The sequence below is a fragment of the Gavia stellata genome, chromosome 9 (assembly GCF_030936135.1).
Source record: "Gavia stellata isolate bGavSte3 chromosome 9, bGavSte3.hap2, whole genome shotgun sequence".
Lineage (NCBI taxonomy): Eukaryota > Metazoa > Chordata > Aves > Gaviiformes > Gaviidae > Gavia > Gavia stellata.
The window spans coordinates 36,379,933-36,399,276 of record NC_082602.1 but is presented as its reverse complement, the minus strand read 5'-3'; the positions used below and the strand labels follow the sequence as shown (position 1 = coordinate 36,399,276).

General features: G+C 41.2%; 2 protein-coding genes across 2 annotated transcripts; one reads left to right on the top strand and one right to left on the bottom strand.

The window, feature by feature from the left end:
• Window positions 1-352: 352 nt before the first annotated feature.
• Window positions 353-5,831, top strand: C9H10orf88 (chromosome 9 C10orf88 homolog). Its single transcript, XM_059821381.1, has 6 exons — window positions 353-519; window positions 708-911; window positions 1,915-1,987; window positions 2,541-2,747; window positions 3,514-3,983; window positions 5,013-5,831. Exons 1-6 carry the CDS (start codon window positions 353-355, stop codon window positions 5,239-5,241), a joined length of 1,350 nt encoding a protein of 449 aa, XP_059677364.1. The 3' UTR covers window positions 5,242-5,831.
• Window positions 5,832-6,693: 862 nt separating this feature from the next.
• Window positions 6,694-17,101, bottom strand: LOC104253225 (CUB and zona pellucida-like domain-containing protein 1). The gene is made up of 9 exons (XM_059821372.1): window positions 17,020-17,101; window positions 14,992-15,157; window positions 14,610-14,824; window positions 13,366-13,516; window positions 11,709-11,932; window positions 10,681-10,853; window positions 9,639-10,024; window positions 9,070-9,338; window positions 6,694-7,567 (listed from the first exon to the last, which is right to left on the bottom strand). Exons 1-9 carry the CDS (start codon window positions 17,099-17,101, stop codon window positions 7,392-7,394), a joined length of 1,842 nt encoding a protein of 613 aa, XP_059677355.1. The 3' UTR covers window positions 6,694-7,391.
• Window positions 17,102-19,344: the final 2,243 nt, after the last annotated feature.

Below are 19,344 nucleotides of genomic sequence, written 5' to 3'. Positions count from 1 at the left end.
ACTCGCCGCTCCCCTCCGTGTCAGACTTCGCTCCCCGTGGGAGGGCGGGAGGCGGGGATCTCATCAGCCCGCACCCGCCGCCACCCCTGAGGGCCGAGGTGGGGCAGTGCCCGCTGCTCCTGGAAGGCAGGCTCCGGGCAGGGGGGAACACCCGTTTACGGCCCCAGGGCGCACCGACCCCTTCCCGCCGCAGGCCCGGGGTGCTGCCGGTACCTCAGGCGCCGCCCCAACCGCGCATGCGCAGAGCCCCTGCCCCGCCACCTTGCGCAGGCGCCTTCTGCCCGGCGGCGGCCGGTGTCGGTTGGCGGCGCCGTCTCAGCCGCCGCCGCTCGGTTCCGCCCGCGGCGTTGCGATGGCGAGCGGCTGCGCGGCGGAGGAGGCGAAGGCGGCGGCGGACCCCGCCGACGGCCCGCAGGAGCCCTGCTGCGTGGCGGCGGGGTGCTCCTGGCCCTGCGCGTCGCCGGACGGCCTGGCCCGGGCGCTCTGCCTGCGGTGGGACGCGGGCGGCGGCGAGGCCAGGTGAGGGCGGTGGCGGAGGGAACCCCCCGCCGCCCCTGGGGGCCCCGCCGCCCCGCTGGCTCTCCTCATGCGGCTGCGGCCAAGCGGGCGGCGTGAGGGGGTGCCGCGCTGGGCCTGGGCGGGAGGGCGGGCGGCGGGGCGGGAGCGGGCCTGGCGGGGCAACGCGGCCGTGGCGCTTCCCCCCGCAGCACCGAGGCCGTCGTCGTGGAGAGGCGGGCGGGCGGCGGGAGCGAGGCGCCCTGCGTGCTTGACCTGGAGTGCCGGCCAGCCGGCGCCGGGGAGATGCTCTCCGTCGGTATCCTGAGCGAGGCCCGGAACATGGAGGTGTACGTGGGCGAGGAGTACTGCGGGACCGGCCGGGGCGAGAGCCTGGGCGCCGCTCGGCCCCCGGGGTGAGTGGCGGCCGCGGCCTTCGCGGGCACCGGCGGTGCGTGGAGCGGGGGGCGGAGGTCGCCCGGTGGCGGGTGGGGGGGCGGTGTTTGCTCCTGGGTCCCTAACGCCGTCTGGCCCTTCTCTTACTGGCAACGTCGTTCTCTGTGTATCTGTAAGGTGCGCCTACCGGTAAAGACCTGATGTCTGCACCACGCAAGCCATCCGGTTTGGTCTTTCTTGAAGCTCTGTGCAAAACCGGTGAAGGGGCATAGGCACTGCAGTCGCCTGGGATAACCCTGGTGTACTCCTCACAGTTACTGGTGACTTGCACAAATGCTGCCTCTTCGATAAAGATATAAGGCTGCAGTTCTGCTAGTTACCTTTTTGTTCTTTTGTAAGTAGTGAAACGTTTAATTCAGTAAGTTATAAAGTGCTACTCTGAAATTCTGTTGCCTAAGACTACAGAGGGAGTTAGGGAAGGTGCAACTTCTCTGTATTGTTTAATCTTTCTGGACAAGATATCTGGTTGTCTCTTCAGCAGTTCTCTTTTAGCTTATCTTTACTAAAAGATCCCTTGTCTTTGATATGTAGTCGTCTCACACTTTAAGAGCAAGAGAGGAAATAAAAAAAGGATTTGTTTTCCCCTTCAGTACTTCCTTCCATGTTTTGCCAGGGGAATTAAAGCAATGTCTTCTCTTTTGTTTTTAAGTCATTACATGGCACATCTGCTGCTTAATTAGCTAAGTAAAAACAGCCGACTCAGAGCCTCAGGGAAGATGTGTGAATAACGTACTGAACTGCAAAAGCTTCTCTAGTAGATAATGTACGTACACATACAAATCCTTTTTTACATACATATCCAATTCAAGTTGCATATAAGCATTAAAACTGCTATACCACATTAGAAATACATTCCAGTCAGTCTTGTTCCTTATCTCAATATTTACTGATATAGTGTATTTCTACTAAAGAAAAAAGTACTTTATACAGTGATGTCACAGCTCATTTATTTTATTTTTCTAGTGAAACTGAAAAGGTTACTTTATACAGAAAGTACCTTAAATTCGAATGCCCTGCAGCCTCCTGTAGAATTAAGGTAGGGAGTTGAACAGAATTGGTTTACTTTTCTTTGTCTTTTTAATCACTTAGTTGACTAAATTGCCTCGCTCTTAGTCAAATTATTGTTTTTATGCACTTCATGTAATCACTTAAAAATGTGTTAGACAGTACTTTGTCTTGACAGCAGAGTTCTCCTTTTGAATTTTTATCACAGTTTTCTTTTTAGGAAGACTTAATATGAGAAAGATAATAACCTCTTAGAGGAAAAAAGACTTAATAAACCAGATAAATTGCAGGTAATCAACAGTCACTCTGTAGTTAGAACTGTTAACTCTGATGCAGTAAAAAAACCTGCTCTTAAGTGCTTAGAAGATCAAGGCCTGATTTATCTTTGGGTCATGCAGGCACCTCTGTTCCAATCAGAATTTTTTGAAGAGCAATAGCAAGGAGAAATTGGCTTAATTTCCCTGGAAAAGAGTTCAGCATTGTTTTTCCCAAGACTCAAAGAATAATGCATTGTCCCATACATGCGAAGAAAACATGAAAGTATTTTTTTCCTAACCAAAATTTTTTTTTCCTTCTTGCAATAGCTTCTCTCCATTGGTGAGAAACAAAGAGTACTCATCAGTAAAATAATTGTACAAGTGAGAACAGTGTCTGCAAAACTAGCAACTGATTTTCCTTCACTAGGCTCAAGCATAGATCTAGACAGAGTGCAAACTATAATGGAATCTATGGGATCTAAGTTGTCTCCAGGTGCTCAGCAACTCATGGACATGGTCCGATGTCAGCAGAAAGTAAGTCATTGTGCTTTTCCGTGAACATAAATAGTACTGATCTGTGACCTTACCTTCTGTAACAGTTAAGCGTGTTCTAAATTGATTTGGTGAAAAAGATTTTTGATTTTTTTTTTTTAACCCAAACACTTTGTGCCATTTTAATCCTGGTTTAGCTATTGCCACCCTTAGATAAGGAGTGCAATGAATAAAGATTGTGTACTCAAAGAATCACTGTGCATACACCAAGTCCAGAGTTAAGAACTCTGCATCGTCATAATTTTAAACTCCCCTGCCACCCTACTCTCCTTTTGTTCGTTTCTATTGTCACTGCTTGTCAAGGATAGCGAGCATGTTCTCTGTAACATTTGGGGTGTAGGTAGATGGGCTGATTTGTCTCCTTTATTATTACTAAAGGCATGTCACCTTCAACTGAAGAGGACGTGTTCTTACAGACCATATATTTGATTTAGATCCTAATCCTGCCAAGCAGGCTATTTTAACAGAATCCTGAATCCGTCTGATGGGAATAATGTTCAGTCTTGGGGACACAGCATGGTAAAAATGAAGTCATTAAAACTGTTTTGTTACTTAGAGACTGGCAAGATAATTAACACATAGTATGTACAGGAAAAATCTTTTCCCTAAGAATATAATTCAGGACTATTTTAAAAATGTTTACATCACACTAGTAGAATGCTGAGTTATAAAGTATCTATTATTATTGTATTATTTCCAGTGTATTTTAATACTTAAATATTAATCCTGTTGTTTTTCTTCCCATCAGAACAGTTTACCTCTTGGAGACAAACTTAATTGGATCTTTAGGAAAAATTCAGACTTTGGAGATGACCACGCAATAGATGGATTGCGCAGTGCAGCTATTCAGGCATCACTAGATCAATCAGCCAGTGAACCTTTGTCTGTTAAAAATCATTTAACAAGTGAAACAGTATATGAAGACTTAAAAATAAGTTGTGATCGCAACATACAGGCACCTGAAAGAGGGAATACTTCTGATTCTGAAAGACTTACTACCCAGCAAAATACAGTTGACCTCAGAAATTATTTTAAAGTCACAGGATCTCTGCATATGCAGGAACAAGCTAGTGAAACCCCAAATGCAGCTAATCCACAGGTGCTTCTTCCTTTTCTCCAAAACTTATGTAGTCAGGTAAATCATCTTCGGCTAAAAGATGGCGATAGGCGTTTTGGTAAAAATGCAGCGACTAAAGAGGAAGGCATTCAGTGTGTTGGGTAAGTTAAGTTTGGTACACTTATTAAACTAGTAGTCTGACTATTTATTGACAAGTTTAAAAAATAAAATACATAATGTAAGCGTTCTCATTAACAGCAAGTGAGTCTTAAAATATGTGGTTTTGAAGACTGTGTGGTGATGAACATGATTACAATTTTTCAGATGAGCTGCTTGAATATAGGAGCTTTTCAGAAGAAATCACGACATCATTTATTGTTAACTAAACTGCTTGTATGTTTTGCCTCCATCTCACCATTTATGATTTTTAAAAAAAAGTGGTGTGGTCCTTCTGCAATTTCATGTACATTTAGTTTGTCTCTCGTCTGTTAACTACATTTTCATTTTGACTACTTCTACATCCTAAATTCTTCTTTCTCCTTTTTTCACACTATGTGCTATGATCTCTCTGCTGTACTTAGTGTACCTCATCCCACCAATCTTTCCTGTCCCTCCTCATTTGTTGGCGTTTACAGTGCAAACTTCACAGTGGTAGTAGTAGTAGTGCACGCAGTTTGATACCTAAGGAACAACAGTGGAAATAGTGAGATGTAGGAATCAGGGTTCTAATAGAGCCTGAATATCTCCAGCTCCTGGGAAAGTGTAGTATTTTTAAAGAATGCAGATGCAAAAATAAAGAATTGCATAGTTTGTATAACTCCTGAAACACTTTAGCTGAGAAGAATAAAGCCTGCCATACTGACAGAATTTGAACTCCGTGTATACTGTTGAGTTGTGTGGATTTTGTTATACATAACTAAGTTGTCTAATGCATAATTGAGCCTTTGGAAAAACAAAGTTGGAAGAAGATGACTATATACCATAGCATGTTTATAAAAAAATTCTGATATGTAAAATGTGGCAGGCAGGCAAGGTATTTTACTTGTGCTTAAAACTTAATTCCATCCAAAGTTTATTGTCTAATAAGTGAGATTTTACATTTAAAAGAAGTTCAAGTGCCCAGGTCTCTATCATGCTCCTTGTTATTAAGAAATAGGTTATACTTACTCTTGTATTTGCTCTTTTCACAGAGTAGAACAACAGCCTATTTGCTCCTATTTGGAAAAGATGATCTCAAAAAATATGGATCTGATGGAGAAGAAACTAATGGACTATATTGATTGCCAAATTCAGGCTCTTCAGACACATATAGATAATAAAATGGTTCTCTTAATGGACTTGGTTCAGAACTCAAAGCCAAACAAAATTTCACAAGCGCACTATGATTCTAACGAGGGGTTCTCTAATGGAGAGAGATAGATGTATATAGATATAGGACTTCCAATGTAAGTACTTTAAGGGCAATTATACTTTACAAAGCTTAGTATTTATGGAGTTATAACTGTAAAGAACCTCAGTGTTGTTGACTTGCATTTTGTTACTGTAATTCTATCCACTATTGTACACAGTTGTTAGTTTTATGAAGTATCTTAAGAATGTGGTTTTTTACAAAATTCTTATATTTAGGATGCCCTTTGTGGCTTATTTATTTAAAGAGCATTGCTAAAAGCCATATGAAACACAGTTTCCCAGTTTCAGTTTGAACAATGGAGAAGTACTCTAAATAAACTGAGTTACAGCTTATCTTTTTACCTACGTGTAATCAGCTCACTTTTTTGTTGTCTCTATTTTTGATGTGCAGTGTGTTACTAGTAGAACAGATTGTGGTTTCTTTGTGCTTTTTGGTTTATTTTAATGGCACCCCTGTTGAAGATGTTTAGTACTCCATCTGTCAGAGGAAGGGTAGTACCGGCACTGCCTAACTTAGACTGTTTAAGGAGTCAGATTTAGAGAGGCAGGCTGACTTGAACCCCAGCATGGCTTTGAAAGCCTTGCTGGCTGTACAGGCAGCTAAGTTAGGCATCTAGGCTCCTTAAGTGATACCTAAACCAAGACTGTCATTATACTTTTCTCCTTCTAAATTAATTGAGGCATGCAGGAACAACTGAAATGAGTGTATACTTAGTAGACCTGTATTTATCCGTGTTTCATTATCCTAAGAAATGTAAAAGTACTTCATTCATGGTTCCTGTCAGGGGGACCTTGTTGCTGCATAGACCATGCTGGGGTAGGATCTGCTGCATTTCACCAACCTTAGGCCAGAGAAGCAGCCTTATTGCATCATATTTACTTTAACCTGTTGATCAGTTCTGCTGTCATCTGGGGAGGTAGAAATGTGACTCGAAGTCCCTCTTTTATGGAAGGTGGAGCGTCATACTTCATTCTGTTTATGACTCTTTAAATGGTGCACCCCAGAATTCAACTTGGACTGTATAGAAAGTTAATGGTAAACTCCAGAAAGACATTGAGGTGCTGGAGCATGTCCAGAGAAGGGCAACGAAGCTGTTGAGGGGTCTGGAGCACAAGCCTTATGAGGAGTGGTTGAGAGGGTTGGGGTTGTTTAGCCGGGAGAAGAGGAGGCTGAGGGGAGACCTTATTGCTCTCTACAATTACCTGAAAGGGGGTTGTGGTGAGGTGGGTGCTGGTCTGTCTTCCAAGTGACAAGACAAGAGGAAATGGCCGGAAGTTGCATCGGGGGAGGTTTAGATTGGATATTAGGAAAAATTTCTTCACTGAGAGGGTTGTCAGACCCTGGAACAGGCTGCCCAGGGAGGTGGTGGAGTCACCATCCCTGAAGGTATTTAAAAGACGTGTGGATGAGGCGCTCAGGGACATGGTTTAGTGGTGGACTTAGCAGGGTTAGGTGAACGGTTGGACTTGATGATCTTAAAGGTCTTTTCCAACATAAATGATTCTGTGATTCCTAAGTTGGGCGTGCAGGCATCGGTTGTATTCGGTGTCTTAAAATGCATTGAGTACAAGCTATTGATGGGGAAGCAAGTGTTGACTGAACAAGCAGCATAGGCATGTATAATAGAGTATCTTTATATGGTCTACCTAATATTTTCTTTTTCTCCAGGAAAACTGATGTCTTTTGAAGACTGTCAGATCTTGATGGTAGCAACCTGCAGGAGTAGATTTTGAAGAGAGGATAACTTGCTTTGAACAGACATCTCGCAGTTGTCCCTCAGCTTAACTCATGCCAGGTGCAGTTTCAAAGTGATTTCAAAAGATAGAGATTTCTTTTTTTTTTTTGAACAAAAAAGGACCTAAATTATCTTGTACTTTACAAGTCACTTTACAGGTGTAAAGTTAGCTTTTAGATGCTTTGTAAGAAAGACCCTGAGGTAGACACTTGTATTCGTTTTCAACTCGGTGATTTAAGATACAGTACTAGGTTGAGAGTTTTGTAATTACAAAAAAAGTTGAAATATGTTTCCAAGTATTGTTGTATTCCAAGGCGCTCAGTTTATTGATTTTTTTGTTTGGTTTGGTTTTTCTCCCCTCTTGCCTCTTTGGGTGTCAAATCTGAATAGAAGTTGATGCTAATTCAAAATATCCTGAAATAGTTAATACGAGCTCTGGATTTTTTGGTAGCCATATCCTGCTTGGTGTTTGATGTGGTATTTTAGTATCACAGCTACCACAATGATAATATTTGAAATCAAAACCACAAATGAAAGCGTGTAGAAGCTGTACTGTTGCAGGTTTGGGGTTTCTTCAGCATCTGCTTTAGTGAGTGATTCTGTGTAGAGAAAAAAAGAAAGTGGGATGTTTGAAGTTTTGAATACCATGTCATTTCAGTTAAAATGAAATAAACATTTTTTTCAGATATTTTGGTTCTGAGGAGTTGACCTACACCGCTTGCAAATTCTGAAACTGTAGTACTGAAGAGTTGTAAAAATTTGTGATAAAACAATCGTGCAGAAGAGCATCGCAACGTTAACAAATTCTTTGGCGTCACTGCAGCCAAGTTTCTGCCAAGCAGTGCTGCCATTATATTTAGAACCGGCTAGATGGGGGAGACGTTGCTGAAGCAAAGCTGGGCCAAAAAGAAACTCGTGTTTCTAACCCTGTCCCTTCTAATGGTTTACTAGCTGGTCCTTGGTAAAATTCATTATTTTTCTGTAAATTGTGAAAGATACTGTGAGAATTAATCTATGTTTTATAACACTTTGTGATCTGTTTGCACTGGAATCCTTTCACATTATAGATGTGTCCAGTTTCTAGCATATGCATGCAAAATCTTTCACTATTGAAATAAATGGGAACATGTTTAAAATGCTGCTAGAGTTGAAAGCGGTTAATAATTATTTAAAAAAGGAAGAAAATGTTTATTAAGAGCATGATTGTTGCTAAATACTTCTTAGATCTGACACCTGAAAGCACATGGCACAACATGCGTTTCTCGGGTGAAGGTTTGTGCTCAATAGAAGTTAGAACTATGGGTGTAGTGGCAGTTACAATACAAGCCCTTTAAAATAGCTTTTTCATATTTTGCAGTCTGTTCTACATTAGCTCTTGGTACTTGTCTAGACTACTGTAGAGCAGAGTGCAAATTGTGCTAGAGTATGTCAGATTGGGGCACTAAAAAGCTTAGTTGTCTTTTAAACAGCTTTGCAGTTCTAAGTTAAAAGCATGGAGCTTTTGATTTCTGCTCCAATGGCCGTCCTTTTCACATTTTTCTTCTAATAGGCAATACATACAGTGTGAGGATTTAACCTAGCCTGGAGTAAGTCATCTATGTTTATCATCTGGCATAGCTTTTCTGTAGGACTACCAAATAAAACTGAGTGAAATTGAGTGGACTGTTGGAAGATACACAGGTTATAACAAAGCTTGACTGATTTGGAATGTGCTTTTTAAGTAGTCTCTGGCTTTGAAAAATGAGCCCTGGTCCCTCTGTATGCGTCATCAAAAAAATGTTACACTTGAAAATCTGAAATCTCTTGCCATTCATAACTTTTTCTCAATACATAGTCAGATCCTGCATACGCTACTTTTGTAACGAGGAGTGAGTGCTTCTTTTTCTACTTCAAAGAACACGCCTTAATCCAAAAGGCCATCAGTTTGTTGGTTTAAAAAGTATGTCTGATCTCGCAAAACAAGCTTCTGTGGAACCTGTTGCTTTGATGCCATGTTAGTTCTGAACTAGTGTAATTCACTTATTTCATTAGTGGAACGAAGGTAATGGATTTACACCAAGGAAGGGCTTAACCAGATTCTTAATTTATGTATTCCTCTTACCTGAGTGATCAGCAGACCTGAGATCTCTTTTCAGGCGGATGGGACCTACTACCGTATTAGTTTTCCATGCGTACGAAGAAATAGATCTCTTTTGCCTGGAGATACAGCCTTCGGTACAGCGAGAGTTTGCATTGTTGCTGTCACAAATTAAAATATCACACTGGAGATAAACTGATGGAAAGCTCTGCAGGAACCTGAAGGCATTAAATTTGAATCTTCCATAGTGTTCAAGTGGTGGGTAGGTTACCACAGTGTCATCTTTATTGCAGCTGCAACAGAATTTACAGATGTGTTAAAGCAGTCCACTAAAATAATGATTCTTGCTAACTACTGTTAACTAACCACAGCACTTCACTAGGGCATTATTTTTACACATGGGCGTACAGTGATGTGCCTTTTTCCTCTCCCTAGTAATGTAATGCCTTTAAATGTCTATGAAATTTAGTTTCCAACCACTGCCTACTAAAGAAGGTAAGTGGAAGAGAGACAAAAATAAAAACTATGGTTGACATTTAGATTATATTTCCTCACATATTAGGAGACAGTCATAAAATAATTTAGGGTCTTACCCACTTCTGATTAAGTCGTATGTTAGCGATACAAAATCAGGTTGTGGAGATGCTATACAGGTATCAACAAACACCAGAAGATTTGGGTCCGTGGAATGGAGACTGACTTGAGCAAAAAGAGTTTGGTTCAAGTCTACATAATACGGGGACTGAAGTACAGGCTTGGAGAACGAAGCGGAGTCATAGAATGACATGCTAACATTGTATCTTCCCACAGCAGTTGTGTTTTGGATTATATTATTTTTTGTGATGTAAATGACTTCTAAGGTTGAATTGTTTTCCATTTTGCATTTTGCAATAATCTGTATGCTCTTTTGACGGGTGATAATGTTCCCAGTTGTAGAGAGAGATATGATGTTGGTGTAAGTGATGCTGTGACCTTCATCCTGTAACAGGAATCACATGAAGTGCTCAGTTGTGACTATATGAGCAGTGCAGTTGAAAGCAATTGTACTGAAGTTACAAAGCTGCCCAGCTATGCTTATCAGAGGCTCAAGATACCTTTGAAATGTGAAACAGGTTGCAACCAAAAAACCATTAACAACCCTCCATTTTTCAAAATGCTGAACCAGCCCATGCAGCAAAAATACTGCATGGAGTGTGGAAAGTACCAAAGCTATGCTTTGGTCACCCTTACCAAAACAATGCTCTGAACTAGATCTTGGGAATCTTCATGTTTTGGGGTTTTTCCCCTTTCCTTGTGACCCCAGGGTAAGTGCAAGCTGTATCACTTGCAGAGAGTGTTTAAGTTGTGTACTTAACATTGTGCTACTTCTGATAACCTGGGTAGGAGAGGGAATGAAACATTTGGGGTTAATTTGTGTGGATCCTCCTGGACTTCCTTTGAAAGGCTCATTGATTATCGGGATCTTAAAGAGGAAAAATGTTCTTTCTACTTCAAGACTGGAAACATGCAATTGGATGAGCTATGTGAAAGCAAATCTGCTGTTAACTTACTCACATGCTATTCATAAATTGCTTTTACAAGCTCTAGTCATTCATAAGCTTGTATTAGCTTCACATAACTTTTTCCCCCCTTTACCTTTTTAGTTGTTCCACAGCTGGCTAATGGGAAGGAAAAGGTCACTGAATCTGTTACAACTGGACTGCAGGATGGATCATTCAGTTGTAGGTGAGTTTCATTATAACCAAGGGAGGCCAAATAAGACTTGCTCAGAACAATTTTCATGCTATCTGAAGAGCATGTAAGGAGTGCTGCCATTGAAAGAGGGGAAAAAAAAAAAAAACAAAAAAACAAAAAACGTTACCACAAACTGTGCTATGGTCATTTCTCAGTTGGTCTAGATCCTGTTGCATGGTTCTTGATTTGTCAGTCTGAAATGGCTCATGGGTGTTTGAAGTCATGCAGAAGTCAGAACAAAAATTCATGCTTGACTTCAAAAATGTTAGATAAGCAAAACCATATAAAACTCATGCTGAAAGTTTAATTTTAAACCCAGCAACACAGAATGAATTGCAGCCTTTATAAAAGGGAAAAGGAGTCAAAGTGCTAGTGCAGAATGTAGGGTGAGGAAATTGATTTATGCAGACATCGAGGCTTTAGAGGCTCCTTTTCCACCTCAGTTAATGAGAAGATGGGCATACAAACATATGGAACCAATAAAGAAAATGGTCCAGCTCTGGGGGAAAGGAAACCACAACGCACCTAAACCCTGTTTGACTAACCAGTGCAGACCATTTTCCTGAGTATCTCGGGGAACAAAAACATTTAAACTAACCAGTCAAAAAAAGTTTTATCTTCACATCTCTAGGGTGGTAACTGCCTGCTTTGTCTGAAAGAAGGAAAACCTCAGATTTTCAGTGGTGCCGGCCAGAAAAAGGACCAAAAAATGAACAGGCTTTCTTTTGCAGATGGGTCAGGTAATAGCTTATGCTCTATAGGTGAGACTGATGTGGGATTTTTGTATGTAAAGAGGGTTAATGACTACTAATAAAAAGGCTTAAATCCTCAGTATCAACCATCAGTTCTTTTCGATATTTATAAGGGAAGGGAAGAATCACATGTGAGAATAAGAAACAGCATCCTATTCATGTAGCAAGTGTACTTACTGTTGGGTTCCATGGGACCTGGCAGCGGAGCACTGGTATACTGAGCAGAAAATCCTCTGAAGGAGTTGGCATAGTCTGTAGACAACACAACTGTCATAACATTTGAAGAAGATTCAAATGTGGGCTGAGCACGACCACATACTTTTCCTATTAAGCCAGTGTTAGTGGTGGGGCCATCATAGACTGCTGCGAAGTCAAATCGGCAGGTTTGGTCTAGTTCCAGGCTGTAGACAGGAAAAAAAGTAATTACAGGGAAATCTGACTATAGAGAACATTGCTCATACTGGATAGAGGATCCAGTGCAGATAAAGTGTCTAATGAATTCCAGCTGACTGGAATAAAAGAATGGAGAATAAAAGAACACATAAATAAACATTATTAAAACCAAATGAAACATGGAAAACCCTTAAAGGCAAGAAATTCTAATAAGAGCTTGATTCTGCTCCCATTGAAATACAAACATTTTGCTGTAGCTCTCAACAGAAGCTGGATCTGCTATGTTTTTATAGCTCTGATGCTGTATATATCGATTGCTACTTATTTACTAAAAATAACCATACCTTCAAATACATATTTTTATATATATATAAAAAAAATTTTCCTGTATCTTAAAATAAAGAGATCTTAAAATAAAGAGCTCTTAAAAGTGTAGGGTTGACTTATGTGGGTCTCTGAAACCTCTTGTGAATGTCACCAGAGGACATCTCGTGCCCTGTTTTGTCAATCTGCATGTGAGCTCATCTTGGTGCTTGCTGCCCTTGATGAAAAGCACCAGCTATACTGTGGTGGGTGGATACCTCCAGAACAACATCTCTGTTCCTGAATCAGCAGGTGGACCCTGGCTGGGACTGGTGAGAACATACACAACACTGTGCAGAGTTCATCATCTGAGAGGGCAGTGCTCAAGGTAAGGATTTCCTATAGAATTCTATACGTTCCATACTGAATTCTTACACAACATTCTGCAGTCTAAGTATCTCAAGAAATGTTCTTGAAGATACTGCTCTTTGAGTTCCCTTCGTCTTGAGGCTTTTCTTTATGTGCCGTGTCAGCTGATGCAGGGAAAACCAAAAAAGGGCTACCAGCCCACTACATGTGGGAGACCAACCCTGATAAAGAAAAATACAGGTCAGGGAAGTCCATGCTGGTGTGGTTTCCTTATGCCAATGCATGCATTAGCATTTACACTTGGAAGTACTTAAGCCAGTGCTATGCCATCTTCTTTGCCCAACGGCCAGCAATACTGAGGAAGACGTACTTTGGGCAATATTTGCTTTATTCTTCTTTTGACCCTTAGTTCTAAATGGCAATTATAGTGCACATGATGGGTTTTAAACATGTTCCTTATGTAGCAAAAGCTTTATTTATACTGATGGATGTAAATTCAGATCGTTCAGGCTAGCTTAAAATGGACCTAAACCTCCTAGCTAGTCAGCAGAAATGCTTTCTGCGTTTCACTGACTGGCACTCCAGTAGCTATAGGGTAATGTATAGTGATGTGGAACACACTGCAATTACTTTATCATAAGAGTCAGCAAAGCACGTTTGTTTTCAAAGTGTATAGATGTTCTAAAAGTTTGAAAGTGCTTCTGCTTCCTGTGTTTAAAGTAATGTCTTTAAACAGAATGAAAAAAAGAGTAATAGGGCATTTACTCACAAAAAATCCTGGAACTGTAAGTTTATCTTTGAGTTTTTTGCTGTTTGTATGTGCCAGACGCAGTATGTAAATTCAGGGTAAGGTGCTGGGTAGTTGGGGCTGGTAAATGTCCCATTGGGACCGGTTAGTTGTCCCCCACAATTTTCAACTTCTGAAAAGAAGAGTAGATAGATAGGTAACATAATAGTATATATAATAAGCCATAAAAAATAAAGATCTAAAGTTATGTAACTAGCAGGATTGTTTCTTGAGGATTCCATTCCTTTGGAAATGATAAAAGGTTCTAAAGATAGAACTTCTACAGGGAATTTCAGGTCAAGTGGATGTTACAAAATGAAGTCTGTTGTCACTGTGGTATATCTGTGAGGCACAGTGTAATGGCTGTAGATGAGTTAGCTTTGATACCGTGAGCAATTTAGTTATATCTACATTTTGGGTAAATTAGGTACCAGCTTGAAAAACCTGGTAATGGAGATGCTATACCAACCAAAAGAAACCCTGAGAGACTTTATATTAGAGAAATCTGTGAGGCCTTAGTCATGATCGGTACGGAAGTGCAAAATCTTCAAGTTTGAGAGAGATTTTACTTGATAGACAAAGGCAAGATAAAATCAAGTCAGTGGAAAGCTCAGAAAGAGGAATGTAGATGGGAAATAGGGCACAATTTTTTGGCAGCAAAGTTAAACACTGGAGCAGCATGAACTAGAATGTGGTAACTACTCCGTAAAATTGAAGCTTTTAAGAGCTTAGTACCATGCCCCTCGGATCAGCAGAAGCAAAGGAGCTGGTCGCAAGCTAAGACTGATTTTGTCCAAGCTATTCCTACCTTTTAAGGAAAAAAAGTAAGGAGCTTGTTGAATGAAAACCCTCACTGACTTCTGCGACCTGTACTCGGCAGGAGTTCTGACTAGATGGTCATATTCTCTTTCTGGGTAAATGCTATAATATTTGCAAACTGAGTAAATTTAGTAGAAGCCTTCAAGTAAAAGTAGAGTCCCATAATGCCTCCTTCGCAATCCTTTTTCTGAGTAAAATTTAACTTTTTAGGCTCTCTGCAAGTGCACTATTATTTTGCTGCCTCCTTCCTTTCACTGATTTTTCCCCACGCCATTCTCTAAGGCCTGAAGAACTGAGTGAAACTAATTAAAGATTCTGTTAATAGTCTCTAATTGCAGTCCTAAACTTTCCCTTAATGGGAAAGTTTCTTTTAAATGGTGCAATTCAAATGGTATTTAATCACTTACTTGTTTCTGGTGAAAAGAAGTAATAGAAGACAAAGAAGTTTCGTGTGAAAGCCACGGAGTTTGTTGTTATGAGAAAAGTTAAACTGTCTGAAGATGACTGAAGTACTGGGACTGCATCAGTGCCGTTACATACTTGTCCAAGAAGAGGTGAATTAGTTGAGGGACCATCATATATTTTAATACTTTCTGTTTCACAGCTTGAAGAAGGAGCAAATCTATTGAAAAAACACAGAGAGAACTACCTAAGCTCACTGATAGGTATACAGGCTCATTGGAGTCCACAACACAGATTCCATACAGAGAAATACTTGGAGGCAATATTTTCCTGTGCAGTATTCTAATGGAATGAAGCAGGACAAAAGCATCTGGAGGAAATACTTACTTAAAATAGGAGAAAACGAGCCTAACTGTTTGATTTGTATTCCTCTGAATTTGCCAGACACAGTTTGCGTTTGCGTTTAGTTCAATCATTAATGCTTTGTTGAGCTCATGAAGTGAAGCACCGCAGCGAGGTACACCTACTGAAGAACAGCAACAACAAAAACCAGCTTGCAAAGATACCTCTCAAGTTTTCTCTTGCAATAATGTTTCATCCTCTGCTATGCAAAAACTCTGGGACAGCCCATTGTGACACAGACATGCAACATTTTTTTTTTTTTCATTTATGTTACTGCAGTTTATGAAAGAAATAGTAAAAGACTATTAGAAAACAGTTTTTATCCTCATTTTCCTAGTAGCAGAGAAAAGGGGAGTTAGGGCAATACATATCACAGATTAAGCCAATGGCAAAAAGGGAAATGCCAAGTCGTATAGGACACCTCAGCAACTCTTCTGCAAGGTTGGTCACCACAAGCACCTCAAGCTTCCCGTCTTCCTCCTACACTGAGTTCCTAAAGGCCATTAAATCCAGTTCTGAGGTTCCACCCTTGACTTAAAAGGATTTGTGAACCTATGCTCAGGGAATCAAAAAGGCTTTTCAGATTTGAGCTTCTGCAGGACTATGTGTGGGATTACTGTGTATTTACCGCTGCGTGCAATTCTGATCCTGCATCTCGAAAAGGGTACTGCTAAATAGGAAAAGCTTCAGAGAATGGCAATGAAGATGATCAAAGGTTTACAACAGCTTCCAGACAAGGAATAAGTAAACAGACTGAAGCATTTCACGTCAGCAAAGAGATAACTAGGGGGGAAAGGAGGTGCTAGAGCTCTGTAAATTCATGAAGAGGGTTAATATGAGATACTCTCTTCTGATACAGTAACTCAGTGGCCGGGAATGAAACCAACAAGTTGTGGTTTTGAAACAAACAAAAGGATTTGGCTCTTTGCACATGGATTTTTGCTGTGGGGTGATGTGGATGGTAAAATTAAAACATAAACCAGGTCAAATCTATGAAAGAAAAAGTCTTTGGTAACTATTAAACACTTCCTTCCTGTTTCAGAAGTCCTGAACCATGTTTGTTGGTGACTGTGAGAGTATTCTGGGGAAGTATTGTGCAGGCTTGTATCTCTATTCTTGCCTGAGGATCCTCTGTTGACTGTTACTGGGTTCAGGATGTGGGGCTAGCTGGGCTTTGACCCACTTCTTTTATGAAAAAAAACCCAAACCACCTGTGGTTGACATCACTAACAGCACTTAGTGAATGTTCATAAGCTGTGAAGTAGTTGCAGAAGTGGTCATTGTATAGGAAACTTAAGAGGAAGTTTATAACCCAGTTTGAGCATAAGATCTCCGTTCTACTTTAATATTAATCTAAAACTAATCGTCTAAAATAGCAGGAAGAATTTTCTATACAGTTTATGCAGTCCCAGATGAAAAGATCAGGCTTTCTGATGAGCTCTGGAGGGAAAAGAAAGGTTTAGGAGAGACCTTCTTTGTCACATACGAAACCTCCCAACTGTAAGAGCATTACAAGGTCAGCTCTGCAGCAATACTTCATCATCCCATAGTAGCTACCCACCATTAATCAGGTAAATCGCTGACCTGAGCACAGAGTGGTGATCCCAAATCGAGCAACAAACGAGACTTTATTGCGTCTGATTGAACAAAGGAAAAATGAACAAAGCTCTTTTAAAAAGCAACCCTTTCCCAGTTAAGTCACTTTATTCCTGTTATTCCAGTACAGTATTAATTTATAAATGCAAATTTCCATTCCAGAGTAGGATATCTTAAAAATGAAGTTCTTAAGTTAAAAAATTGCCACGGGGAGTCATATATTGCAATTTTTTAAAAATTTACCATTTTTAACACTTGCTGGCACATTTGGGTGTTACTATCGTGCAGCAGTACATTAAAATAAGATGCACCTTTAGAGATATGTTTTAATGTTTTTCCCTTCAGTTACCTATAAAATACCTATGCTGCAAAAATTAATAAAATCTCACAGATGAAAAAAAGACTAGATTTCCATACCTGGGGATTGTATTGATTTGTCTTCAGCGAGAGCTACAGCAGCTACGAGAGGCAGGAGGAGGAACTGTCTGAGCGCCTGCATTTTGACGGCAGCTGGGGAGGTTCGGCTTTTCTAACTTTTATACCTCCTGCTATTTCATAATCGTCTTGTATTACACGGTATCACAGAGGGCGGGCTTAATCTCTCAGTTACTGTTTCTTTTTAACAGATATAAATGAGAAAGTAACAGGTGTGCCCATTTTTTTAATAGGTACTGCGTGGAGTAAGTTTAACTGTGCTTTTGTCAGCTCTCGTGGGTTCAAAGCACATTTTTCAGTTGATTTCACTGAGCATCTGTTGGGGTGTGTTGGCGTTGGTTGGTCTGACACGAAGAGGAGTGTTCTGGAAGAGATTGACAGACTCCCTTGGGAGACACATTCAGCAGTTTGCTCTTAGCACTGGTCAGCGGGAGCTTAGTTTTTCCCACCTTCATTTTGACACCTATCCCTTTAGGTTACACTGGGTAAATCATTCCTTGTCCTTGCTGAGGATTCCTCAGGCTGTAAAGTGTGACTAACATAATAGAGTTGTCATGAGTAATAATTTCCTATCGCTGAAACAGTCATGGATGAGCAAGGTGAGATTCATGTTAGTCACAGATTTAAAAGAAGAGGATTGCACTGCAACCGCTTTGCAGATAAAACTTTCTTAGTCCCACAATAGAAGCTGCAAAAAAAAAAAAAGGAATCAGCCTTTCCTTCCCGAGGTAAGGAGACAAGCACAGTCCCAAGAACCTCAAGTCCTTCTAGCATGAGTCTAATGAGTATCCATTCCAATATATTTACGCTACTTTGTGTGTCTTTCCATAAGGACCAAAGCTCTTGAAATCCGGAGTATTTCCTCCTGCAGCAGCGGATACCCAACCTTTGAAGCTGCTGGAGGTTGTGGTAGTGCCAGTGCCGCAGATGTGCTGTTACCCTGACCTTGACGCGGTACCTGCGTGGTGTGTGAGCAGCCAGGGCTCACACAGGAGCCTGGCTGTGTGATTCTTTCCAATACAGAGAGCGGGCATCCCACAGCTGTGCAAACAAGCGTTCTTTCAAGTGTACTAGAAAAGTCAAAATTGCAATGCAGACCACCTTGAAACACATCCAGGTACTTTTGTTTCATAAAAACAGGGCTTTTGTACAAAACCGTTCTTTCAAAAAACAGGGGGTTTGTACAAAACCATCCTTTTAAAAAACAAACTGAAATATGATGCATCTGTAAGAATCACAGAAGGACAGGGGTAGGAAGGGACCTCTGGAGATCACCTAGTCCAACCCCCGCCAGAGCAGGGTCACCTGGAGCAGGTTGCACAGGAATGTGTCCAGGCGAGTTTGGAATATCTCCAGAGAAGGAGACTCCACAGCCTCTCTGGGCAGCCTCTTCCAGGGCTCTGCCACCCTCAAAGGAAAGAAGTTCCTCCTCGTGTTTAGATGGAACTTCCTATGGCCAAGTTTGTGCCCGTTACCTCTCGTCCTGTCACTGGGCACCCCTGAAAAAAGACTGGCCCCATCCTCCTGGCACCCACCCCTTCAGTATTTAGAAGCATTGATAAGATCCCCCCGCAGTCTTCTCCAGACTAAAAAGACCCAAGTCCCTCAGCCTTTCCTCATAAGAATCCTATATTTCTAATCTCAAACCTTTGAAACAATTCTCTCTGATTTTTAACTCACTTCAAGGATTGTGAATGCAACTCTCTTCCATCATGACAACGTACTTACACTGCCTGTAAACACGGAGGCATTGAATACATGTATAAAGATGTTGCATAGCATTTGAATTCCCTTTAGCTTCTGGAAATGCTAAATTTGCATTTACTCTGTATAGCCTTTCATTTCTTAAACCCACACACATACTTGCAAGGAATTTTCAAATGCTAACACCCATTTTGTATGCATGTAATGTGTGAACTGGTGTGTGGAGCCCTGCCAATCAGTGCTGTGTCCATCAGAACCAAGAAAAAAACACTTACGGCTATGATAGCCTGCTGATTTACTCTGGTACTTATAGGTTAGTAGTCAAACTGTTTGGAATTACTTGTATACGAATGATTAGGAAATTTTCTAGCGCTGGAGTTGATATTAAGGGACTGGACCCCTAAGCAGCGGCCCGGTGTTTCCAAAGGGCTGAGCTCATGCTCGTTTTTATAGCTGGCTGGCAGCTCCGTCTGCACGGATAAGTCTGTAAGCAGCTGTGCTGCTGCTGCTCCGCGTGCTCGCGCTACAAATCTGAGTGTTCAGACGGGTTTTAAATCTTGTGTGTTAAGCCCGTGTTCAGACAGTGATGTGTTCGGATGCCAG